Source organism: Zea mays, chromosome 6 (assembly GCF_902167145.1).
Source record: "Zea mays cultivar B73 chromosome 6, Zm-B73-REFERENCE-NAM-5.0, whole genome shotgun sequence".
NCBI lineage: Eukaryota > Viridiplantae > Streptophyta > Magnoliopsida > Poales > Poaceae > Zea > Zea mays.
In genome coordinates, this window is record NC_050101.1 from 91,640,221 (window position 1) to 91,665,183 (window position 24,963).

General features: G+C 48.1%; 2 protein-coding genes and 1 long non-coding RNA gene across 3 annotated transcripts; 2 read left to right on the forward strand and 1 right to left on the reverse strand.

The window, feature by feature from the left end:
- Window positions 1-1,092: 1,092 nt before the first annotated feature.
- Window positions 1,093-2,436, reverse strand: LOC103629546 (uncharacterized). The gene is made up of 2 exons (XR_554463.2): window positions 2,045-2,436; window positions 1,093-1,475 (listed from the first exon to the last, which is right to left on the reverse strand). It is a non-coding gene; the product is annotated as an uncharacterized lncRNA (long non-coding RNA).
- A 523-nt stretch (window positions 2,437-2,959) lies between these two features.
- LOC100136882 (yellow endosperm 1) lies at window positions 2,960-6,305 on the forward strand. Its single transcript, NM_001114652.2, has 6 exons — window positions 2,960-3,365; window positions 3,464-3,514; window positions 4,128-4,300; window positions 5,186-5,421; window positions 5,516-5,708; window positions 5,786-6,305. Exons 1-6 carry the CDS (start codon window positions 2,960-2,962, stop codon window positions 5,957-5,959), a joined length of 1,233 nt encoding a protein of 410 aa, NP_001108124.2. The 3' UTR covers window positions 5,960-6,305.
- A 931-nt stretch (window positions 6,306-7,236) lies between these two features.
- Window positions 7,237-17,165, forward strand: LOC100193407 (MLO-like protein). The gene is made up of 9 exons (NM_001326567.1): window positions 7,237-8,004; window positions 8,076-8,136; window positions 8,219-8,307; window positions 8,383-8,457; window positions 8,541-8,679; window positions 16,158-16,372; window positions 16,493-16,528; window positions 16,616-16,683; window positions 16,764-17,165. The coding sequence occupies exons 1-9, from the start codon at window positions 7,450-7,452 to the stop codon at window positions 16,984-16,986; spliced, it is 1,461 nt and encodes a 486-aa protein (NP_001313496.1). The 5' UTR covers window positions 7,237-7,449; the 3' UTR covers window positions 16,987-17,165.
- Window positions 17,166-24,963: the final 7,798 nt, after the last annotated feature.

The following is a 24,963-nucleotide window of genomic DNA, read 5'->3' on the forward strand; positions in this document are numbered from 1 at the left end:
AATGTCACTCATTAACTGGTTTTAATGTTCCAAGGATTTAATTGGCAATTATGGCATTAACCCGATGGTTAAGATAACATTATTACAAATTTAATTGGAACATGGAGTGACCACCCAGGATAACAGTGCAACCACGAGTGCTATCATGGCTCTGGCTTTGGTAATTAGCTCTATATGTTTAGTGCCTAGCAACCTTACCTGAAATATGGGCAAGAGGGGGAGCGGTAGGTGCTGGCAACCCACGTTAACATGGGGTCGTATTCTTGGCTAAGGTACTTCACCCAGGGGGCCACCACCACCGTCTTTAGAAACCTTAGCGGGTTGCTTCGTATTAAGGTATTTTGTGAAAGCCTCATAATGGATCCCTTGCCATTCACCTCGGCAGTGTTTAAGGGTCCGATCAACCCGGGCTAGATGGGATACATGGCTTGTGGGTAAAGTTGTACCATCTCTGCAGAGTGTAAAACTGATATATCAGCCGTGCTCCCGGTTATGAGCGACCTGGACTCCTCACATGATAATTGAACTTGAAGATGGAATTAAATTGAGATCCGATGATCTGCCAATAATTTGCTTAAGTGGTTTCACTTAAGTGTTTTTGATATATTCATACTCCTTTGTTTACATGGGATATTTGGGATTCACACTTATTAGTAAGACAGGTGTTGTTAATAAAATGTTGACCAACTAAAATGCTTACTGCTCAACCTTAGCCTCACCTTGTTATACCTGCATTAGTTTTTCCCCCACTTGCTGAGCCCCGACCATAAGTGAGCTCACCCTTGCTTAATTTTGATCAGAGGGTGATGCTGGAGACTTTGATGGAGATTTTATCGACGACGATGATTTCTAAGTCTAACGATGCGCCGGTCATCTTCCTGTGGGAGATTGCCCAGTTGTTTATTTCCGCTTTACTTTGATGTGATACTTGTTAAAGATACAATGTTTCAGATGATGTAATAAAGTATTATACTCTCTTTACGCCTTTATTGCATTGTCTTTTGATATATTACACTTGTGACGTCAACATATGTGTGGAAATGGATCCTGGCACATATGGTATGCGCTCGGTTCTACCCCTGGAACCGGGTGTGACATTGACCTCCTGCGCGTGTATTTTTGTATATAATACTGGGGGGAGTACATGATCTATCAAGGATATCTGGAAAGGCAGAGACATCACACACACACGACACATGCATGCATTTTACTAGCAGCTAGCAGTACTCCGAGTCCACCCCAAGCTAGTCAATGACAAACCAAACCTCCCCAAATCTTTACACGTTTTATGTTACTAGGAACCACATGTTTTCTGTTATAGTCTTGGATTTGATTTGACTAGAGACTAACCGGTGCTTTTCTTGCTCTGCCACCCAAATTGTTCGTTCCCTCCCCCTCGCTAGCAGCTCACGCCCACCAAGTGACGACGAGAGGGAGACGGGACACGCACTTTCTGTTGCCGTGCTCTCACCAAACTTGCAACCACAATATATATATAAGCCACCGGATTGATAATATGGAAATGGGGAATAAATGAAAAGGTGCCATGCATCATGCATGGATATGCGAATGATAATGCTTGCTAGCCGAATGTTAGGTACGGGACAGGACTGAAGCTGATCGAGCACTTGCATACAGTAATACCTAAACCTACTGTAAAGCAAAATTGCCGAGAGAAGAAGCAGGCAAGCAGCAGTGTCAAACAACTGTAAGAAAGCAAATAAAGCGACTAAAACAATGCTGATCCATCCATCGGCATCATCACGTAAAAGAAAAGAAAAGGCAGAGCCGTAAACGGTAATTTATTATACACATAATAAATAGCTAATAAGCTACTCCTTCTTGTCCTAAGTTAAAATTAAATTCGTTTTAGTTAATTAATAGATTCATATAATACTTGATGTTGATCTATGTGTTTTATATGCGTCTAGATTCATCTTCATCTATTTGAATATAGACATAAAAATCAAGAGCTAAAATAACTACTATTTTGGTATTTTGGAATGGAGGGAGTAATAGACGACAAGTGAGCCTGGTGAGTTACCTGAAACAAACAAAGCCAGCAGAGCCAGAGGTCGCGGCTATGGTAGTCTGACTGCCATGCATGTCACCGCGGGTGTGGGGGGCGCCCAGCAGCCACGTCGGACAGGAGCAGCCAGGGTGAATCCGGCCTTTTCCAGGTGTCACCACTCAGCGTCCTCCGAACACAGGAGAGTCATGCGATGCGAGCTTGGCGATAAGCTTATCTATCCGCACCGCGTCTTCCTTCCTCCTGGGCGACCGGCCCTTCTTCTCTCCACGTCTCTCCCCCCTTCTTTCTCCAGACCGAGCGTACGTATGCTACACACAGCAACAGCACAACAGTACTAGTTCCACCACAAGAAGATGCCCAATGCCAAGAAATAACCCATGCTTCTTGTCGACGATCCAGCCGCACTAGAGATGGCCAAACGGGCCGGCCCGGCCCGGCCCGGCCCGGGCCCGGTGAAGCCCGGCCAAAACCGGGCCGGGCCTGCTGAGCCAGCGGGCTTAAGTTTCTGTCCAAGCCCGGCCCGCAGCGGGCCTAAACAGGCCGGGCCGGCCCGTTTAGCACGAAAAAACGGGCCAAAAAGCGGGCTAAACGGGCCGGTAAGCACGTTTTAGTGTAAAAAAAACGGGCTTAACGGGCTTAGAGGTAAACGGGCCGTGCCGGGCTAGCCCGCCGTGCCTAGTTTCCTGTCCAAGCCCGCCCGCTTATTCTACCGTGCCGGGCTCGGACCGGGCCCAAAAAGCGGGCTTCGTGCCGGGCTCACGGGCCTCGTGCTTTTTGGCCATCTATGAGCCGCACACTTAGCATACATACGCAAGAAGAGGAGAGGCCGGAGGTGCGCGTGCTCCTTGCTGTTCTGCTGACTGGTCTCACCATCTCATCCCACCACCACCACCACCACCACCATCTTTAGGATAAGATAGCAAATATATGGCCATCATACTCGTACGAGCAGCGTCGCCGGGGCTCTCCGCCGCCGACAGCATCAGCCACCAGGGGACTCTCCAGTGCTCCACCCTGCTCAAGACGAAGAGGCCGGCGGCGCGCCGGTGGATGCCCTGCTCGCTCCTTGGCCTCCACCCGTGGGAGGCTGGCCGTCCCTCCCCCGCCGTCTACTCCAGCCTCGCCGTCAACCCGGCGGGAGAGGCCGTCGTCTCGTCCGAGCAGAAGGTCTACGACGTCGTGCTCAAGCAGGCCGCATTGCTCAAACGCCAGCTGCGCACGCCGGTCCTCGACGCCAGGCCCCAGGACATGGACATGCCACGCAACGGGCTCAAGGAAGCCTACGACCGCTGCGGCGAGATCTGTGAGGAGTATGCCAAGACGTTTTACCTCGGTACGTACGGTATATATATGGGATCCATCTTCTTCTCCAATTCCACAATCTCATCGTTTCAGTCTGCTTCCATCACTCATGCTACTAGTTCGTCGCAGGAACTATGTTGATGACAGAGGAGCGGCGCCGCGCCATATGGGCCATCTATGGTATCTGTCTGTCTCAAATACAATAATCACCATGCATGTATCCCTCCAATGTATCAGTACCATTGCTCATACCTAGCTAGTAGCATGTTACGTACGGAGTATCAATCAGTAAATTTCAGAATGGCTACTACTGGAACTGGATGCGCTGTACTAGCTAGTATGTTTCCCTACTTAATATATAACGTAGATACGCACTTCTGACTTAATTATGCTGCTGTGGCAAAAGGATTTTTTTTTTTTACTTTAACAGCAGATTCCAACAATAACAGTGCAAAATTGGGCTACTTTTCAAGTAATGGTAACAACTAGCAGCTCCCAGTGGAAATTAACAATATTGAAAAAAGAAACACTGCTGACTTCCATGAAGGCCATTCGTGAGTCAATGGTGAATAAAGGTTTAATGCGCTTTATGTTGTATGTGGAAGCACCAAAATAGGCTTTCGGTAGCCTAAATTGCTACTAAATGGCTTGATCAATACTTGAAGACCATGTGGAAAGTTATAAGAACATATTCTTTATAGTTCAAACTACCCTTTAGGAATATGAATCTCAAGTATTGGCAATTTTAAACGAACACTTCAGGCACGGTATCTGACGGGTATTGTTTCTGCAGTGTGGTGTAGGAGGACAGATGAGCTTGTAGATGGGCCAAACGCCAACTACATTACACCAACAGCTTTGGACCGGTGGGAGAAGAGACTTGAGGATCTGTTCACGGGACGTCCTTACGACATGCTTGATGCCGCTCTCTCTGATACCATCTCAAGGTTCCCCATAGACATTCAGGTACTGACTGCCTTACGGGCTGCTGTACCTAGCGGATTCATTCCACTGATATGACACTTTTGGACTGCAGTTATTGATATTTCTAACCAGCATTAGATTCTCTAGCTAGGCCTCACTGTTTTTAGTGCAGGATGACTAGACCTACTGAGTTGACAAGAAGCTAGCAGAAATTGTTTTGTTTACTCAACTGAATCTTAAGATTTTTTCAACCTTTAGTCTCTTCTAGCAATGCTTTTGTTTGGTTCAATGAACCTTGCGCATATCGTAGTGGTCCTAGTCTAGTTATATGGACCAGGACCCAGGAGAGGTGTTTGGGTCAAAGCTGTTTCAATGTAACTTTTTTTTAAATAAAAAATGAACTGTTTCTAGAGCTCAGCCCTCACAGCAAAACTTGGAGCGAGAGGCAATAATTTGAATATTACATGGCCTTGGTAATGTGAATTAATTAGTTGGTCTATCCTTAGTTGGTCCGACCTTTTAAGAAACAAAAGGTAACTGTATGACCAGCGCAGAAGAAAATAGGATCTAGATGATGATTGAGAGAGAAACGTTTCAGGGGGAAAAAATCCAATCAATTAAAAATTAGACCTGGGAACATTGGCAGATCGATCTAGAGGGTGGACAAGGTGGGCTGATTTTGATCCTGCTAAATTATATAGATAGTTTTGATTTATTTGCTACTTTTGATTCTCATACGTTGTAGAACTTAAAATGTGAACTCATTTGTTTATTGATTCTCATAAGGTTGGACCACCTTAACTTTAAATCCTAGATTTGCCACTGGGAAGTGACCGAGAGAAAACTATCTGTGCCACTTAGTGGTTTGATAAACTATGTTGTGATACCAAGTTACCAACGTTTTGAAATCAATAAATGTTGTGGCAGCCATTCAGGGACATGATTGAAGGGATGAGGAGTGATCTTAGGAAGACAAGGTATAACAACTTCGACGAGCTCTACATGTACTGCTACTATGTTGCTGGAACTGTCGGGTTAATGAGCGTACCTGTGATGGGCATCGCAACCGAGTCTAAAGCAACAACTGAAAGCGTATACAGTGCTGCCTTGGCTCTGGGAATTGCGAACCAACTCACGAACATACTCCGGGATGTTGGAGAGGAGTAAGTAACATATATATTCTTCCTGCGACAGGCACGAACATGCATGTGTTCAATAGCACAGATGTGATGATATGACTGTCACCATGTCTTTTAGTGCTAGAAGAGGAAGGATATATTTACCACAAGATGAGCTTGCACAGGCAGGGCTCTCTGATGAGGACATCTTCAAAGGGGTCGTCACGAACCGGTGGAGAAACTTCATGAAGAGGCAGATCAAGAGGGCCAGGATGTTTTTTGAGGAGGCAGAGAGAGGGGTAACTGAGCTCTCACAGGCTAGCAGATGGCCAGTAAGTCCACTCAACTTCACATTTCCCACCCAGTATAGCACAGCATCCTCACTTCCTTTTCTTTGTTACCATTGCAGGTATGGGCTTCCCTGTTGTTGTACAGGCAGATCCTGGATGAGATCGAAGCCAACGACTACAACAACTTCACGAAGAGGGCGTATGTTGGTAAAGGGAAGAAGTTGCTAGCACTTCCTGTGGCATATGGAAAATCGCTACTGCTCCCATGTTCATTGAGAAATGGCCAGACCTAGCCACCAGAGAAGCTGCAATGCAAGGTTCAGGTTAGGCTAGATAGAAAGTTAAATGGGGCAACATCAGGAGGCCTTGATGAAAAACAGACAACCTGGTGAATTGTTGTTGGGATCAGGCACAGAACAGATAAGAGCCGCGCAGCCAACCTAGGGCATGTTTGGTTTCAATTAGTTCTAGGACTAAACTTTAGTCCTAGGACTAAACTTTAGTCCCTATATGTTTGGTTCTAGGGACTAAATAGATTCTAAAGTCATTAAATACATTGTCCAAAGACTCAAATACCCTTAGAATATACTCATGATATTAGTTATCTATAAAAAGGTAAGGGCAACATGATAATTATGAGCTTTTAGTCTCTTTTAGCACCTATGTGAAGGACTAAAGACTAAATCATTTTAGTCCATATTTTAGTCCTAGTGTTTGGCAAAAAAGGGACTAAAAGGGACTAAAAACTAGAGACTAATCTTTAGTCCCTCTAACCAAACACCCCCCTAGATGGATACGGAACATTCGCCTCTTATTCGGAGCAATATATGTCTCTCAAGGAAAGAGCCCAACATGTATACTGCCTTCTTTTTCTCATCCCAGATTTGGGGGAAAAACAATGTAAATGCCAATGGTATCGTAGGAAGATTACTAGAAGTAAATGCCAATGTAAAAACAGATGAGTTGGCATTTACATGATAGGATGGTGGGATCATCAGACTGAAAATGATAGGGGATTGTGCTCCCCTGCGACTCCAACTATTAAACAAGGAATCCGTCAGCAGTAGCTAACTGTGTGTATGTGAGAAGAGGCATTCGAGGGGGAGGGTCCACGAGATAGGGTAGGAAACTGACCTCGATTCCATAGGTCCGTCCAACACGGCGCGCCCCGTGGAGGAGCTGGCCAACGCTAATGGTACGGCCGTCACTCGTCGGCGAAAGCAATAAGCGCGTGGCGGCGTGGGGCGTGGCGAGGCCGATCGCCGCACTCGCCTCACTCGAATGGCGGCGATTACGGAGGCGGATTGGCTTCGTGTTCAACTGTTCGTTCGTGGTGGGACGACTCCGGTCCGGTGGCGGCAGCGCGGAGGTTCCAGCCGCGCTCCCGCCTGCACGCCGCACGCACGTAAATAGTTAGTCTGGGCCTTGAAAAGGTCGTGAATTGAGTTGGTTGGGCCTGCTAGCAGGTGGAGGAAGGTCCGGAGTTTGCGCGCGGCCTCTCCTTGGAAAATGGAAATGGACACGGCCGGACATGGGCATGGACATGGAGATGGAAATGGATGGTAATCAGGTCCGTGTAGGTCGCATGCAAGCTGGGCGACACTGCGTGCCGGGCGTCCTCCTTCCTCTGCTCCTTCCGATCCCCCTCCCGGCGTGGAGGTATAGCGTCCGCCATCTCCCCCGGCCGACCGGATCCCTCACCCCTCTAGGTACGTAGCTAGCTAGGCCAGGTTATCGTCGATTCGATAGATTCAATAAGCAAAGGCGATCAACAACACAATTAATGGGGGGCGGCGGCGGCGGCAACTCGCGGGAGCTGGACCAGACGCCGACATGGGCGGTGGCGTCGGTGTGCGGCGTGATCGTGCTCATCTCCATCCTGCTGGAGAAAGGGCTCCACCACGTGGGCGAGTTCTTCTCCCACCGCAAGAAGAAGGCCATGGTGGAGGCCCTGGAGAAGGTGAAGGCGGAGCTCATGGTGCTGGGCTTCATCTCCCTCCTCCTCGTGTTCGGCCAGAACTACATCGTCAAGGTGTGCATCAGCAACCACGCCGCCAACACTATGCTCCCCTGCAAGCTCAAGGAGGCCGCCGTCCCTGGCAAGAAGAAGGCCGCCGCAGCAGCAGAGCATCTCGGGGGCGTGCTGGACTGGCCGCCGCCCTACTACGCGCACAACGGCAGGATGCTGGCGGAGGCGAGCATGGCGACCAAGTGCCCCGAGGGGAAGGTGTCGCTCATCTCCATCAACGCCTTGCACCAGCTGCACATCTTCATCTTCTTCCTCGCCGTCTTCCACGTCTCCTACAGCGCCATCACCATGGCGCTCGGCAGGGCCAAGGTCAATTTCGATTTTTATATGTGTCGTGTGCATATATGTTTGCATTGGAATGAACGGAAGAGCCCATGCAGATACGCGCGTGGAAGGAGTGGGAGAAGGAAGCAGCAGGGCAGGACTACGAGTTCTCTAACGGTAGGATATGAATGCTGCTGCATTGCATGAACTGTCAACGTCCATTCATCATATCATAAATCTATATTGGTTGGTATCCCAGACCCTACGCGGTTCAGGTTCACCCACGAGACTTCGTTTGTGAGGCAGCATATGAATGTGCTCAACAAGTTCCCAGCATCCTTCTACATCGTAAGATTCATGATGCTTTTCTACTGAATTGTTGTCTATTGCATTGCATCTGACGATCGATGATGCTGCCTGCAGAGCAACTTCTTCCGGCAGTTCTTCAGGTCCGTCAGGCGGGCAGACTACTGCGCGCTGCGCCACAGCTTTGTCAACGTATGTAGGGCCACGCCAGCTTGTTTGTTCGTTCCTTCTTCATTGGCAATCAGCAGCAACAACAATGTATGTATCGTATGCAGGTCCATCTGGCCCCTGGCACCAAGTTTGATTTCCAAAAGTACATCAAGCGGTCTCTGGAGGACGACTTCAAGGTGATCGTGGGGATCAGCCCTCCTTTGTGGGCTTCTGCTCTCATCTTCCTATTCCTCAATGTCAATGGTAATATATATCCATCTTCGTCTTCCTCTAGCTTAGCTTAGCTAGGGTAATAATAGGGTCGTCAATCAAGGAGTGGGTGCCGCCGCTTCCCTTGGTCCGCGCGGATGGGGAAGGGCGCCGCCGCTTCCCTTGGTCCTCCTTTCCAGTCGCCGGGAGATCCTCCGTCCGCCGCGGGTTGGGCTCGCCCCTCCCTTCTCGGCGGGCGCGGAGCGGCCCTGCGCGCGACGGACTCCCCACTCAGCGACCCGGTAAGTACGGCGAAGGAGCTCCCTCTTTCTCAGGCTCTTATCAGAGATGATTCCTCCAAGCAAGCTCATGATTCCCAAGACAAGGGCGTCCCATTTCATCAATCAAAGCTTCAATGGTCCGCCGCAGCTGGCGATGGCTCCTATGCGACGACCCGGGTGGATACAAGATCAAAATCCAAAGCAGATCCGCGTCCAGTGCAGGCAGCTCTTGGTGATCCTCTTCGGCAGACTTCAATGCCGCGTATCCTGGCGTCTGGAAAGGCCGAGGTGGGTGCAGATCGCACTCCGGATTTCCAGCTCTCCTGCAAGCCGGAAGGGGATTTGAATTCGGGCAACGTTTGGTCACATCGGCGTGCTGCTGGTCTCGATGCCGCGCCGCGTTTGAATGGACAGAGGCCATACCCTGCTGCGTCGGATGGCATTGAAGGGGACTGGTCGGTGGTCAGACCGCGGTACTGGTGGCGCAAGAGCTGGACGTCTACTGAGCGAACACGGCAATATCATCAATTCGACGTGAAGGGCACTGGTCTTTTCAAATTGAAGCTAAAGGGCAAATGTTACAATTGCTTCTCACCAGATCATCTAGCTTTTTGCTGCCAGGCTCCTTCGCGCTGCTGGCTTTGCCTTCAATCCGGACATCGAGCGAGATACTGCAACCGGAAAAGCTCTCAGGGGACATTCACTGCTGCTGGGTTTTTTCCTAAGCCAGTCGAACAACCATCAAGGACCCCTACCTACCATGAGGCACGACTATGGACTGACGATCTACATAAGAACCTTGAGCATTGCGGTAGGAACCATGAGCAACGCAGTAAGGCGCCACTCAGTCAACCGCCCCCCATACACAAGAAATCCTACCTCCAGGTTGTGCAGGGAGACCGAGGAATGGAGGCTCGCTACCCTGGAGACCCCCGGGGAAGACCATCGCGTGCCTTCTGCTCGGTCTCGGCGACCGGCTCCTTCCGTCGCCGCAGGGACGAGCTGATTGACAAGGCTGTGGTTTGCTCCTTCGACGGCAATAGCCATGAGGTTGACACTTTAGCTGCAGGTGATATGCTAAGGGAGAAGTTCAACCTTCGCCACGGTCAGTATCAGCTAGTCAAGCACTTTCCTGAGCAGTTTTTTATCATATTCTCGGATCCAAGGTCGAAGCTGTGGGCGCTTGATAGGGGTTCGGTCTCATATCGTGATAGGACTTTCCATTTTGGAGATTGGTCAGAGGACAGCAATGCTAGGAAAATGAACCTGGAGTTTAGAGTTAAAGTCCGGGTTGAAGGTATTCCGGTTCACTGTTGGGGGGAAGAAGTGGCTTCGAAGGCCTTAGGCAAGAGCTGTGCAATTCACTATGTGCAGGAGGGCACAAGGCGTAGAGAGCGCACTAGGTCCTTCGATCTTTGGGCATGGTGCTCTGACCCTTGTGACATACCCAAAGAGGTCCAGCTTACGGTTTTAGAACCGGACAGGGAGCTTCCACCAGTTAGCGCTCCTTTGCCGCTTGCTGGTGCTCTTCATGATGAACCTTCCGATCTGAAAACTGGTCATGTATACACTCTTCGCAATCACATCGAGGTGGTGGAAGACCTCTCCTTCCTCCGTGGGAGGGGATCCAGGGGGGGGCCCCCTAATCGCAAGCAGCGAAGAGAATTTGTCTGGAGCTATGGCGCCCCAGACTCAATGGGCGAAAAAAGAGAACATGCAGAAACTTTCAGAGGTAGAGAGACTGGGCGTCGTGGCTGGGGCCAGGATGACGATGATGATGAGGGGAACTTTCAGCGTGGCAGACGCAGTGGAAACCGTAGGCACCGAAGTCTTTCCGGTTGGGCGCGTTCATCGCGATGCCGGGGTGGGATGGAGGACTGCTATAGCTCCAACGACAAGCATAGGCATTCAACCCCGTTCCGTCGCCATGGTCTGGGGATGGCATCATCAACTCGCTGCTGGGTGCCCAGGAGAAAGGGCAAGACCGTTTCATTTGCAGACCCTGTTGTTTCTGCTGTCTGGCCACAGGTTGGCGTCCGGGAGCTTGCTGCTGGTGTGGGTGCCACGCCAACTCGCTGCTGGGTGCCCAAGAGAAAGGGCAACACCGTTTCTTTTGCAGACCCTGCTGTTTCTGCTGTCTGGCCGCAGGTAGGCGACCTGGAGCTTGCTGCTGGTGTGGGTGCCTCGCCAGGGTCTGTTGACGGTGCCAACCAGGAAACCTCCAAGGAACCTGATGCCTCCAAGTGCAAGGTAACTAATACTGTGGATCTTAATAATGTTTTCGCCTCGATTCTAAATAGTTTAGACAGTGTTTTGGCCCTGAACAATTTTGTTCCAGCCAAGGCCCCTGCTATCCAACCGACTGAGTTTTTAGGCACCCACCTGGCAAACGACAATAAAGCTGTAGATCACATCTTGCCAGCTACTGTCCTCGACGGTTTAGACAATGTTCTAAACCTGGATATTTCTAGTCCAGCCAAGTCCTTAGCTGCCCAACCGGTTGAGCTGCTTGGCTCCCAACTCCTGAACGCTAATCAAACTGTACACCTCAACCTGCCAGCTGCTGAACGGGTCGGCCAAATGAGTGCCCCAGCTATCCACAATTTATCCTGCCCAGATTTTCAGCCGGGCGTTAGCGATATCCAGCCAATGTGTCAACCTGTTGACAACATTAATCAGGAAGCCTTGAGTACTACTCCTGCTCTGAGGACAGGGAACAGCTTACCCGATAATGCCCAGTTGACCAACTTCATCGCGGCAATAACAACGCCACCAGAACCACCACTGATCCCAGCTTTGCCGAAAAGTAACACGACCAATTCATCACATACATTAAAATTTCAGAAGCAACACATCACTAGAAGATCAAGTGTTAGGCTGGCTGCGAAAAAAAACTTTAGCACTGGTACTAACCGAGATGCAATATCCAAAGCCCAGGAAATCATTCGCGCCAAACTTAACAATTCTGCAGTTAAAATTCCAGACTGCTCTAGTTCTTCAGACTGTACTGATTTTAATAAGTCATTTGAGCAGATCGCAAGTCTATTCACAAGGCCTCTTACCAAGTGCCAAATGGAGGCAATCATGGAGCTGATAAATCAAGACAACGTGAAGGCAGGGAAGACTAAAAAGAAGGGTCGAAAGGTGATGCCAACCGCCGAAGCCGGGAAGGCTAAGGGGTTCTGAGCTGCTGCGTCTGGGTTTGTTGGTGGTTCTTTTGCTGATCAATGGTTCCTCAGATGGATAGGCGCTTTTGGCGCGGTTCCGGGTCCACCCCATCCTTGTTTCTCATTTTAATTCCTGCTAGTTTTAGTGTGTTTGGGCAGTGCTATAGCGTGCCTCTGTATCCCTGTGCTCCCAGATTGTCCTTTGGTTCTGGGCTTTGTACTAATTCGGCGAATCCTTGTTCGATATTATTATCCACAGTTGGTCTGCTGCAGCAGGGTCCCTGGCTGGGATTTGATTGGCGGCTGCGTTCTGTCTCATCTAGAGTGGTTTCTATTGCTTTATGAATCCGAATTGCACTATTTTCTCCTGGAACGTGCGGGGGTTAAATGACCATGCTAAGAGAGCAAGCGTAAGGCATACAATTCTATCCACTGGCGCATCCATTGTTTGCCTTCAAGAGACAAAGATCTCAAGCTGGTCAAATATATTATTAAAGGAAACTGTTGGTGCCAAGCTTGCAAATCAAACTTTTCATGTACCTTCTCAGGGCGCTTCGGGTGGCATCCTAATCGCTGCCGATTCGGACTACTTTGACTTGACCCTCTTACCAGGCTCTGCAGCCTATTCGCTGTCTGTCCGGATCTTTTCCAGATTGGTGGATGAAGTTTGGGATCTCACGGGTGTTTACGGCCCCCAACCGGATAATGAAAAAATGATATTCCTCTCTGAGCTCAGAAATATTCAAACCATGGTGAGGCCAGAATGGGTAATTTTAGGTGACTTCAACATGATTAGGAGAGCAAAAGAAAAAAACAAAGGGTCAATCAACAGAAGGGTGATGAGGCAGTTCAATAGCACAATTGATGATCTACACCTCTTAGAGCTAGATCTCACCGATAGAGCATTTACCTGGTCAAATGAACAAGCTAACCCTACCATGACTAGGATTGACAGATTCTTCGCGACAACTGAATGGCATGATCTGTACCCCGCAGCTGATCTACTCTCCATGTGCACCATGACGTCGGACCACTGCCCACTGTTAATACAAGGCCACTCTACGGTCAAATTCTACCGGGGGTTCAGATTCGAATCGTTCTGGCCACAGATTGAGGGGTTCAATGAGGTAGTCCATCAAGCATGGAATTCTACAGTTAACTCTGATGATGCAATCCTTCGCCTTCATGTGAAGATGACTCGCACGGCCAAGGCTCTTTCGATCTGGAGACGCAATACAGTTGGCAACTTCAAAGTGCGGATGGCTATCATTCAGATCATTCTCACTCTTCTGGAGAAAGCACAAGAAAGTAGACAACTCTCCTCTGAAGAATTGGAATTCAGGAGGATCCTCAAAATCAAGATTCTGGATATTGCCTCTGCTCAGAGGTCACGAGCAAGACAACATTCCAGACTTACTTGGATGCGATTGGGCGATGCTAACACTAAGTTCTTTCACTTGGCGGCCAATAATAGAAGAAGGAAAAATTTAATCAGATCACTAATTAGAGATGACACGCTGTTAACGAGCCAGGAAGCCAAGATGTACGAGGTTCAGCACCACTTCGGTCAGATTCTTGGCATGACAGGAAGGAGGAGCAGTGCTGTTTGCTGGGACCATCTGGGGTATGCTCCTTTTGAGCTTGCTGAGCTGGACAACTTGATTAATGATAGTGAAATTAAGGACGTGATCATGAGGCTTCAATCTGAAAAGGCTCCTGGGCCGGATGGGTTCATTGGACAGTTCTACAAATGCTGCTTTGAGTTGATCAAGAACGACCTCTCCATGGCAATAAATGATTTTTTCTATCACAGATCCAAAAGCCTGCATCTGATCAACGAAGCAAACATCATCCTCATACCCAAGGGGGAAAATGCTGACAGAATTGATAGGTTTAGGCCGATAAGTCTGATCAATAGCTTCATGAAAATTATAACAAAAATCATGGCAAATAGGCTTGCGCCAAGAATGAACGAAATTATATCCAACGCTCAGAACGCCTTCATCCAGAACCGATCAATACATGACAACTTTCTATACGTGCAGAGGGTGATTAGGGAGCTGCATAAAAAAGGTGATGCAGCTCTTTTTGTCAAGCTTGACATCTCTAAAGCCTTCGACACCCTGAATTGGGCATATCTCTTAGATGTGTTAAGGGCCTGTGGGTTCTCCCAGAATTGGCGCAATTGGGTAGCTGAAATCCTGGGATCGTCCTCCTCAAGAATAATTTTAAATGGGCAACGTTCAAAGGCAATCAAGCACAGACGTGGGGTTCGACAAGGGGACCCTCTATCTCCCTTCCTATTCATTTTAGCGATGGACCCGCTGCATCGGATGATTGAGAAGGCCGCTCAGGATGGACTGCTTGGACAGGTTTTGCCTAGAGGAGCTAAGCTTCGGTGCTCTCTCTACGCGGATGATGCGGGTGTTTTTGTAAGAGCGGACAAATCAGACTTGGGGGTGCTGAAAGGGATTCTCAACGCGTTCGAGGGGTGTTCAGGACTAAAGATCAACTATGACAAAACAGAAATTTTCCCAATCAGATATCCGGCACCATTATGGCCAACGCTAATGGACGTGTTCCCTGCAAAGTACTCTAGCCTCCCTGGAAAATATCTAGGGCTGCCCCTTCATTACAGGAATGTTAAAAGGTCTGATCTCCAACCACTTATCGAAAAAATTAACAACAGATTGGCTGGTTGGAAAGGTAAACTGCTGTCCAAGGCTGGTAGGGAAACTTTAGTAAAATCGGTGCTATCCGCACAGCCAATCTACCACCTAACGATTTTTCCGCCTCAAAAATGGTTGCTGCATTCAATTGACAAAATGAGACGAAACTTCCTGTGGAAAGGGAATAATCCTGAGGCTTGCTCTGGGGGTCACTGCCTTATCAACTGGGCCACAACTTGCCTCCCAAAGAGCAAGGGGGGTCTTGGAATTCTGGACCTTGATCGTTTTGCGAGGGGGTTAAGACTGAGATGGCTTTGGTTACGATGGAAAAGCAAAGACAGGGCGTGGAATGCCATGAAGCTTCCTTGTGACAAGACTGATGAAGATCTCTTCAATGCATCCACATTGGTGACGGTTGGCAATGGAAAGACAGCTGAGTTCTGGAATTCTAGCTGGATCCAAGGTCAAGCCCCTAAGAGCATTGCGCCTTCACTCTTCAGGAAGACAAAGAGGAAGAACATCACGGTTGACAAAGCTCTCACTAACAACAATTGGATACGATTATGCTTCCCATGCTCGGGGGAGGTTGAGCTTAGAGAGTTCGTCTCTCTTTGGCAAGCCATAGGTAACATGCAAGAGCTCAATGGTTTGGAGGACACCATTACTTGGAGATGGTCGGCAGATGGGCAGTACAGTGCAAGCAGTGCTTACAACATCCAATTCTCATCTAATTACAGTACAATGAATCTCTGCCCCATTTGGAAGGCTAAGACGGAGCCGAGGTGCCGTTTTTTTGCCTGGACATTACTTCATAACAAAATTCTAACGGCTGATAACCTTCTTAAAAGGGGTTGGCCTTGCAACCCAATATGCTGTCTTTGTAACTCGGCCCCAGAAACTATTCTTCACTTATGCAAGGACTGCCCCTTTAGTAGAGAGGTGTGGAACAAAGTGTTGTCCTGGGCCAACCTTCCTCCCTCATATGGGATTCTCAGCGATACATCTTTGTATGATTGGTGGACGGGTCTTCGTAACTTTTGCAACAGTCAGTCAAGAAGACGCTTCGACGGCCTGCTAATTCATTTTTGGTGGAATTTATGGCTGGAAAGAAATAACAGAATTTTCCAAAGTCAGCATAGAAGCGTTAATCAAGTGGCCCTTGCAGTCTTCGGATTTTTCTTGTAGCTGTGGCCTTTTGGTCTGCTCTAGTGGGTCCTTCTTTTGCTCTTTTTATTTCATTTTTATTTGTCTTTCTTTTCCTCTGCCTCCAGTCGCTTTGGTTTTGTATTACCCATTTCTTTTCTCTCTAATATAATATATTCCGGAGAGGCAAGTCTTTTGCCCCTTCCTTTCAAAAAAAAAATAATAGGGTCGTCCATCATGCATCTGACGACGATGCATATATATATATGCAGGATGGCACACCATGCTCTGGATCTCCATCATGCCGGTGGTGATCATCCTGTCCGTGGGGACGAAGCTGCAGGGCATCATCTGCCGCATGGCGATCGACATCACGGAGCGGCACGCCGTGATCCAGGGCATCCCGCTGGTGCAGGTCAGCGACTCCTACTTCTGGTTCGCACGCCCAACCTTCGTGCTCTTCCTCATCCACTTCACCCTCTTCCAGGTCAGTCGTCGCTCTTCCATTAGTGCTCTCCTCTCTCTTCATTTGCGAGCAATAATGTGCATGCTCAGTCAGTCTTAGGTCTCTCTGTCTCTGTCTCTGTCTCTGTCTCTGTCTCTGCAGAATGGCTTCCAGATCATCTACTTCCTCTGGATTCTGGTACGTATATACATCTCAGCTTAACATACAACATGCTTCAGCGCTGTGAGCCTGTCATCATCTTTGTTCTCTGAATTCTGCATACAGTATGAGTACGGGATGGACTCGTGCTTCAACGACTCCGAAGAATTCGTCTTTGCACGTCTCTGCCTTGGGTACGTACCCTTTGTTAGTTCTCTTGCACGCACTGATCATATCATATCCATCTGAGATGAATATACATATATGCATGCAGGGTGGTTGTTCAGGTGCTGTGCAGCTACGTGACGCTCCCTCTGTACGCGCTCGTCTCCCAGATGGGCTCCACCATGAAGCAGTCCATCTTCGACGAGCAGACCTCCAAGGCGCTCAAGAACTGGCGCGCCGGCGCCAAGAAGAAGGCCCCCACCGGCTCCAAGCACGGCGGCGGCTCCCCAACCGCCGCCGGCAGCCCCACCAAGGCCGACGGCGACGCGTAGGCGTAGCTAGCAGAGGGTCATCGATCGATTGATCGATCGATCCAGCTGTTCGTTCTACATATAACCTGTTACTTATTTGTATGTAATTGTACCAATAGCAATCGACACGCGTGCGCCGCATGCAATGTACCATGAAACTGCTGATAGCTAGAGAGCGACATTTTTCTTGTTTGGTTCGTTTCTGCAATGCTCCTACTATGTAATTGTCAGTTATCTTAAATCTCTATCCTTAGTTCTCTAGTGGAGCGGTTGTTGGAGCCAACTTTCGCAGGTGCAGCGATCCACATGACTACATGAGAGCTCCAAGTCAAACGAGTCACCTACCTACCTCTCCCCACACTCATGGGCGCTTTTCATAGAGATAACAACTCTAGTGCTTTCTAAGGGGAATCACACCGGCGAGCAGAGGAGGCCACAAGCCGGCGGCGGCGAGCGAGTCGCGGCCGGAGCGCCGGCTGGCGTGGTCGTGGCGGCGTTCATGTGCCCGCCCGGCAATGGGGAGGGCTTCTCGGCGCGTCAGGCGCCTCACGCTCGCACCTGGCTAGTCTCCGGGGCTGAAGGTGGGGGCTCACGTCGACGAGGTAAGTTCGGTGTCCAGTTTGGAGGATGAAGACCGTGAGGATGATACAGCTGGTGTCTTCTCGGTGGATCCATCGTCGGTGGCTACCTCGACTGAGGGACCTAGGGGTCGTTTCTGGGTCCTTCAAGCTGAGGTAGAATCTGTCGATGACTCCAATGTTGAGCTGGATGTTGTCGTCGCGGAGAGGCAGATGAATTTGGTCTCTCTCATGGCCAACAGTAATCATAGCAGGGATGTAGGTACTGCGTTCTCGAGCACGGGCTCGCATTCTCTGGGAGTGCAATCGTCGGAGGTGATGCACAACGTTGAGATGCGTGGGTCGTCGAGCGGCAGATCGGTGAGTCGCCAAAACTACTGCTCAAGAACTTGGCAGGGCCCATTGCCGGGACCTAGGCGTTCGCCGGCTATAACGTTCGGGGATATGCTTGAGGAAGCAGTTTGTCGTCCATCTCGTGCTTCGGTTAGCTTGAATGGGAGTCGTCGGGCGAGAACATGGCATATCATGGCTTGACCTCAGACTACTCCTCCCACCAACCCGAGGAGGAAGACAAACAGTGTGGGGGGTCCACATGTTAGCGGACCAAAGTACCCCGAAGAAGAAGGTAGACAGTCGCAGTGTGTAACAGAGCGCCAGCCTGTGGGCCTGGGCAGTAATTACGGATTAGAGCCTCGACAGAAGTTCAATCGATACAGGCCCTACAAGCCGCCTAATGGTCTTGTGGCCTTTTTCAAAAAGTCTTTCTCGCTATTCTCACTCTGTAGAGCTCCCAGTACCAGTACTCGCCGCTTAGGATTCCCATCCTACGCTGCAGCAGTCAAGGCTAAGCCACCAGGGACGATGGAGAAGCAGAACCCGCAGCCGCCGGCTCAAGGAGGCAAGATGGGGGACGCTGGCTCAGGTCGCCCGATGGCAAGAGGCAAGTTCCAGTATGATGGTCCTAACCATTTTCGTCCTGGGCATGCCGGCCCACAGTACAACAACCGCGGCCGATCCTGGGCGAGACCGGGATACGGGCGGGGGTACCGTGGCTTGCAGAGAGGTCGGGGTGAGCCCAGACCACATCAAGATGGTGGTGCCTCGGACGCTGCTAGGCAGACTACTACAGCCACCAATGCTAACGTGGTGGTACCATCCGCTGGACCTGCAATCGCACAGGATCAACCGGCCAAGGCTGAGGCAATTTTGCAGCAGGCTTTAGCGGCGATCCAAGAATTAAAGGCGGACAAGGGTGGTAGCAGTGGATCGGCGTAGGGTACTGAGGGCCTCAAGGGGCCGTAGAACCAAGTGGAGAGCGCAGCCCGGGAAGGTGAGATGAAAAACAAGGACGTCGTTCATGAGGAAGGTATGAAAATTCAGAGAAAGGCACACTGTCATAGATGTTACGCAAAGGGCCATGTGATGAACGACTGTGTGGCGAAGTTGTATTGTGAAGTGTGTGACGTCGATTCACACATCAAGCAACGGTGCCCTATTTTCAATGTGCCAAAAGTGCATGCTGTCCTGGCTGGTTTTGCGATCAACAAGGGCGGGTTTTTTCACATACCTACCAACAAGAAATTGGTCAAACAGAAGGGGGACTCGAAAGTTGCTTTGATCCTTGTTTCTGATGGCGTGTTAACTCTGGACAATGTGGTATGTGAACTTAAGAGGCTCCTTCCGCACCTAGCACCGTGGAAGGTGGATCAAATTGATCAAGGAACCTTCAAAACCATATTTCAGTCCTCCTTGGAATTGAATAGAATGGTTGAATGGGGTCCGGTCAGGGCTAAAACGCAGAAGGCGACTCTTGAGTTTAAGGTATGCTCGTCTGGAGGTCGTGTCAAAGCTAAGTTGGTTGATACTTGGATTCAGTTTAATGGGTTGCCGGTTGAATTTTGTACGGTGCCTCACATTTGGGGTGTTGGCTCGACCCTGGGGGTTGCATCCGATGTTGATATGGCGTTTTACAGACATCATGGCATATGTAGGATGCAGGTCAGTGTGATCGATCCACAGGCAATTCCCTTTGCGGTGGATGTCGAAGTAGCCAAGGTCTTCTACGAGGTACACCTGTGGGTGGAAAATGGCGCAGGGACAGCGGTCCCAATGGCGGTTGATGATGATTCTTTCTTTGATGATGATGCTGATAGTAAAAGTGAGGATAAAGGTTCTGATAGGAACAACGAAGATGGTCTCAACAGGAAGGAAAATGCTAGTGATCAACCCCTTAACAAGCTGGCCGGTGGGGATAATACCGGGCACAAATCAGTTGCTCTCGGGGAAGTCACTACCTTTGCGGGTCAGCCGATAGATGGTGTGTTAGTTGATGGTTCTTTGGGGTTCGGTCAGGAGCTACATGCTGATCCATTGGAGTCCAGCATGGACGAGAATGATGTTGATGATGAGAAGCTTTTGATGAGTGATGCTGTCGGGAAGGCTAAGCAATCTGTGGTGGTTGCTGTTGTCACCGATCAGGCTGGGGCTGTTATTGCTGATCATGTGCCAATGGATAGTCCAGAGTTGATGCAATCGCCTGATGATAGCTGTGAGAAATTGAAGCAGCTGGCTGCTATTCCAGAAGCTTCACAATCTGTCGCAGCTGGTCGCAAGCGGAGGACGAGCATCATGGATGAAAACTCCTTGGCCCGTGCTAAAAGGCTGAAGGCTGAACGTAATGGAGGTAACAGCCCATCTCCCTCCTCTATTTCATGTAATAAAGTTTTGCAAATTCCTTTGAACTTGGTTGTTTCGAATCTTGACGCGATCGGTATCTCTCTAGGTGTAGAGGAATCCCATTTAGCTAAGTCAATCCAGGTTCTTAATAGCTATGATAAAGGTATGGTGAGTCAGGTGGGTCGGGATAGCGTGGTAGAAGGGACTGTTTATAACATAGTGGATGAGGAGTCAGATGAGGAATTAGACATACTTACTCTTAATAATCTTTGTGGGGGTATCATGGATGACTTAATGGATAACGGAGTTGACAACAAGGCGGATTGTCAAAATCCATTGGATCCAGGTAGTGATACACATAGGAAGAAAGTTAGATCGAAAAAAAGAAAGAAGAAGTTATCGTGCAAAAACAAAAGTTAAAATGAAAGGGGTGTTTTGGAATTGTGATGGTTTTGGAGACCCTAAGAAGCATCGTTTTGTTGCGGATTTAACTAAGGAGTTTAATCTTAGTTTTATTGCGCTTTCCGAAACTGTTAAAAAGAGTTCTCGACCTCTTTTCTCAAAAATCTGTGTGCGGGCAAGGACTTTCTATGGCATTGTAAAGAACCTAGAGGTCGGTCGGGAGGTATTCTTATGGGGATCGACCTCTCGGTTTTTGACATAGGTGCCATAGATGAAGGAGATTTCTATGTCCGTTTTTTGTTAAGAAATAAGCATGGTGGGTTTAAGTGGTCTTTGGTCTGCGTTTATGGTCCCGCCCAAGACCACCTTAAGGAACAGTTTTTAGCGGAACTTGTGAACATGGTTAGTAAAATCACTGAACCTGTCATGGTTGGAGGGGATTTCAACCTACTGCGCAATGCGTCCGAGAAGAACAATGATAATTACAATCCGAGGTGGCCTTTTCTCTTTAATGCCGTTATTGACGGACTTTGCCTAAGGGAGTTGGCTCTCTCAGGTAGACAATATACTTGGGCTAATGCGAGAGCGGTTCCCACTTACGAAAAATTAGATAGGGTATTGGTTTCCACTGAGTGGGAATTACGGTATCCCCGATCTAACGTAATGGCCCACTCTAGGGATGTGTCCGATTACACACCTCTAATCCTAAGCACCGACATTGACACTTCAACCTACTCCCCTCCCAGTTTCAAATTAGAGCTGGGTTGGTTCTTAAGGGAGGGTTTTAGGGAGAAGGTGTCAAGTCTGTGGTGTAGGGATAATGGTGGGGTATCGGCCATGGAAAAATGGCAAAACAAGATCAGGAAGGTTAGGCAATTTTTAAGGGGTTAGGAAAAAAATGTCAGTGGTACAAATAAAAAGGAAAAACACATTATCCAAGACCTTAATATTCTTGATAAGAAAGCAGAAAGTTGCCTTCTTACTACCGAAGAATTAGATTGGCGGAATTTTATGCGTAACAGGCTGGCGGCCCTACTCAGAGAAGAAGAATTAAAATGGTATCAAAGAGCGAAAACGAAAGGTTTGTTGGAGGGTGATGCAAACACCAAGTTTTTCCATTTAGTGGCAAATGGAAAACATAGGAAAACAAGGATCTTCAAATTACAAGACGGGGATAAGGAAATTTCGGGTGATGTTGCGCTTAAGCAGCATATTACCTCATATTATAAATCCTTGTTTGGCAGCACCGAAGATCCAACGATCACTCTGGACAGTTCTAGAGTAGAAGATATTCCTCAAATCTCCTCGGAGGAAAACGACTTGCTGACGGCAGATTTTACTATGGAGGAGGTTAAGGAGGCTATCTTTTAAATGGAACAAAACAAGGCGCCTGGGCCGGATGGGTTTTCGGCTGAATTTTATCAATTTTTTTGGGAAGAAATTAAGGACGATTTGATGGCTTTATTCAGAGACTTTGGTTTAGGTTGCCTTCCGATGCATAGCTTGAATTTTGGCATGATTATTCTGTTGCCAAAGTCAAATGATGCGTCCCGGATAGAGCAATATAGACCAATTTGTCTGCTGAATGTTAGCTTTAAAATTTTTACCAAGACGGTTATGAATAGGCTAATGACAGTGGCCCACAAGGTTATTAGCCCTACCCAGACTGCTTTCCTTCCCGGTCATAATATCATGGAAGGTGTTGTGATTCTTCATGAGACCTTACACGAATTACATCGTAAGAAGCAAAATGGGGTAGTGTTTAAGATTGATTTTGAGAAAGCTTACGACAAAGTACGGTGGTCTTTTGTTAGACAAACTTTGCTGATGAAAGGTTTCTCAAACAAGTGGTGTGATTGCATTGAGGCCCTTCACCCAAAGAGGTCACGTGAACATAAAGATTAATGACCAGCTCACCAATAACTTTCAAACAAAGAAAGGTCTAAGACAAGGTGACCCGTTATCTCCAGTCCTGTTTAATGTCATTGTTGACATGCTGGTTACTCTTATCAACCGTGCCAAGAGAGAGGGGCATATTGAGGGAGTTATCCCTCACCTACTGGACGATGGTCTTTCCATCCTCCAATACGCAGACGATACAATACTCTTTATGGATCATGATCTTGACAAAGCTCGAAATCTCAAACTCATTTTATGTGTGTTTGAGCAACTGTTCGGTCTCAAGATAAATTTTCATAAGAGCGAGATCTTCTGTTTCGGGGATGCCAAAGAACATGAGCAGGCCTATTCAGACCTTTTCGGGTGTAAAGCGGGGGCGTACCCCTTCAGATATTTGAGGATTCCTATGCACTTCAGAAAACTTAGGAACGCGGAGTGGAATAGTGTTATAGAGAGAATAGAAAAGAAACTGAGTAGCTGGAAAGGAAAGCATCTCTCGGTGGGAGGACGCTTAGTCCTTATTAACTCGGTTCTTTCTAGTCTCCCGTTATACATGTTATCTTTCTTTGAAATACCCCGTAAGGTTCTGGAAAAGATTGACTTCCTTAGATCTCGTTTTTACTGGCAATCAGAGGATGAAAAGAAAAAATATAGGTTGGCAAAGTGGAGCGTCCTCTGCCAACCAAAAGAGGTAGGGGGGATCGGGATTAAGAATATTGATTCCCAGAATAAGTGTTTGTTAGTTAAGTGGTTGTTCAAGCTAGCCAACGAAGAGGGAATGTGGCAACAAATCTTAAAGAGAAAATACTTTCGTAACAAGACTATTGGAGAGGTGCAGGTGAAACCTGGAGACTCTCATTTTTGGTCGGGTCTTATGAAAATAAAAGAGCCTTTTCTCTCACATGGGCGGTTTGTGACCAATAGAGGGATAAACGTTAGATTCTAGGAAGATAAGTGGCTAGGGGATTTTTCACTAGAGCGCAGATTTCCTTCCCTTTACTACATTACTAGGCGAAAGCATGCTACAGTGGCCAATGTTCTCGGCTCTACTCCCCTTAATGTCTCTTTTCGTAGAGGTCTACAAGGTGATACGTTGAGGCAGTGGAACTCATTAGTGGCCTTGGTACTTGATGTGTCCCTCAACCTTGCGAAAGATCACTTCCGTTGGAATCTGACCCAGAACGGAGAGTACACAGTGCAATCGTTATACTCTGTAATGATTTGCAGTGGACAAGGCCGGCAGGACCAGACAATTTGGAAGATGAAAATACCGTTGAAAATTAAGATTTTCGCGTGGTATTTGAGAAGGGGTGTCACTCTCACGAGAGACAACTTGGCTAAGCGTAATTGGAACGGTCCTAAATATTGTGTTTCTGTAATTGCAATGAATCCATACAACATCTGTTCTTTGAGTGTCATTTTGCCAAATTCATGTGGCGGGCGGTGAGTCTTACCTTTGGGTTAAGGACACCTTATAGCGTTTATGATCTTTTTAATCTTTGGGCCCGGGGATTCTCCCCCAAGGATATACTAAAGATTCTAGTAGGGGCTATAGCCATATGCTGGGCAATTTGGCTAAGTAGGAATGATGTGGTTTTTAATAAAAGTCCGATCAAAACTTACATGCAGGTACTTTACAGAGGAACTTACTGGTGTCGTTTCTGGGCGCAACTTCAAAGGCATGAGGAAGACGCCAAGGTCATCAGGGAAGCCTGCAGGAAGCTTGAGACGACGGTGATGCAGATCTTCGCTTTTCATGGGTGGCAGTTTAGTAATAGGATTGCTCTGTGAGTTTTGTTTTTACTTTTCGCTGTCCACCCAACTACGTTTGGGGTTTGTATCGCCGCTTGTGGCTCTTTGAGTTGGATTTGTTGGTCTTGTGTTGGCGTGACAGGCCGTCATTTGAGTTGGATTTGTTGGTCTTGTGTTGGCGTGACAGGCCGTCATTTTCGTGATGTAGGCTGGGAACACTCTATCCCATTATCTAAAAAAAAGTTCTTGATATAAACAAAACAACTAGCAGGACAGCCATTTAACTATATACTGATTCATGTTGACTTCGCAACAGTCTAGTACTTGATCAAAATGATTTTCAACAGATGAGTAATATACATTATTACTTGATCAAAGTGTAGCGTGTAATTTTTCGCATCCTTGCTGTGAGAAGTGAAGCTCGAAAGTTGTAAGTTCCTGATTTCGCTACTACCTATTTCATTCCTGGTTGCTCTTGCCATTTTTTCTGCAGACGATGAACTCAAAGGCGGGCGTACTTCCATGCAGAGTATTTCGACCATTAATTAAATTGGATTTGGATGAGCCAGAGCTTTGTTTATTTTGACCGTTAGTTTGAATTTGCTGAACAATTCATGCAGGCTAGATAGCAGTAGCAGTAGCTCAGCGAACTTCTATTGCTCAAGTCCAAGGCAATGATGGAGCCATTGAC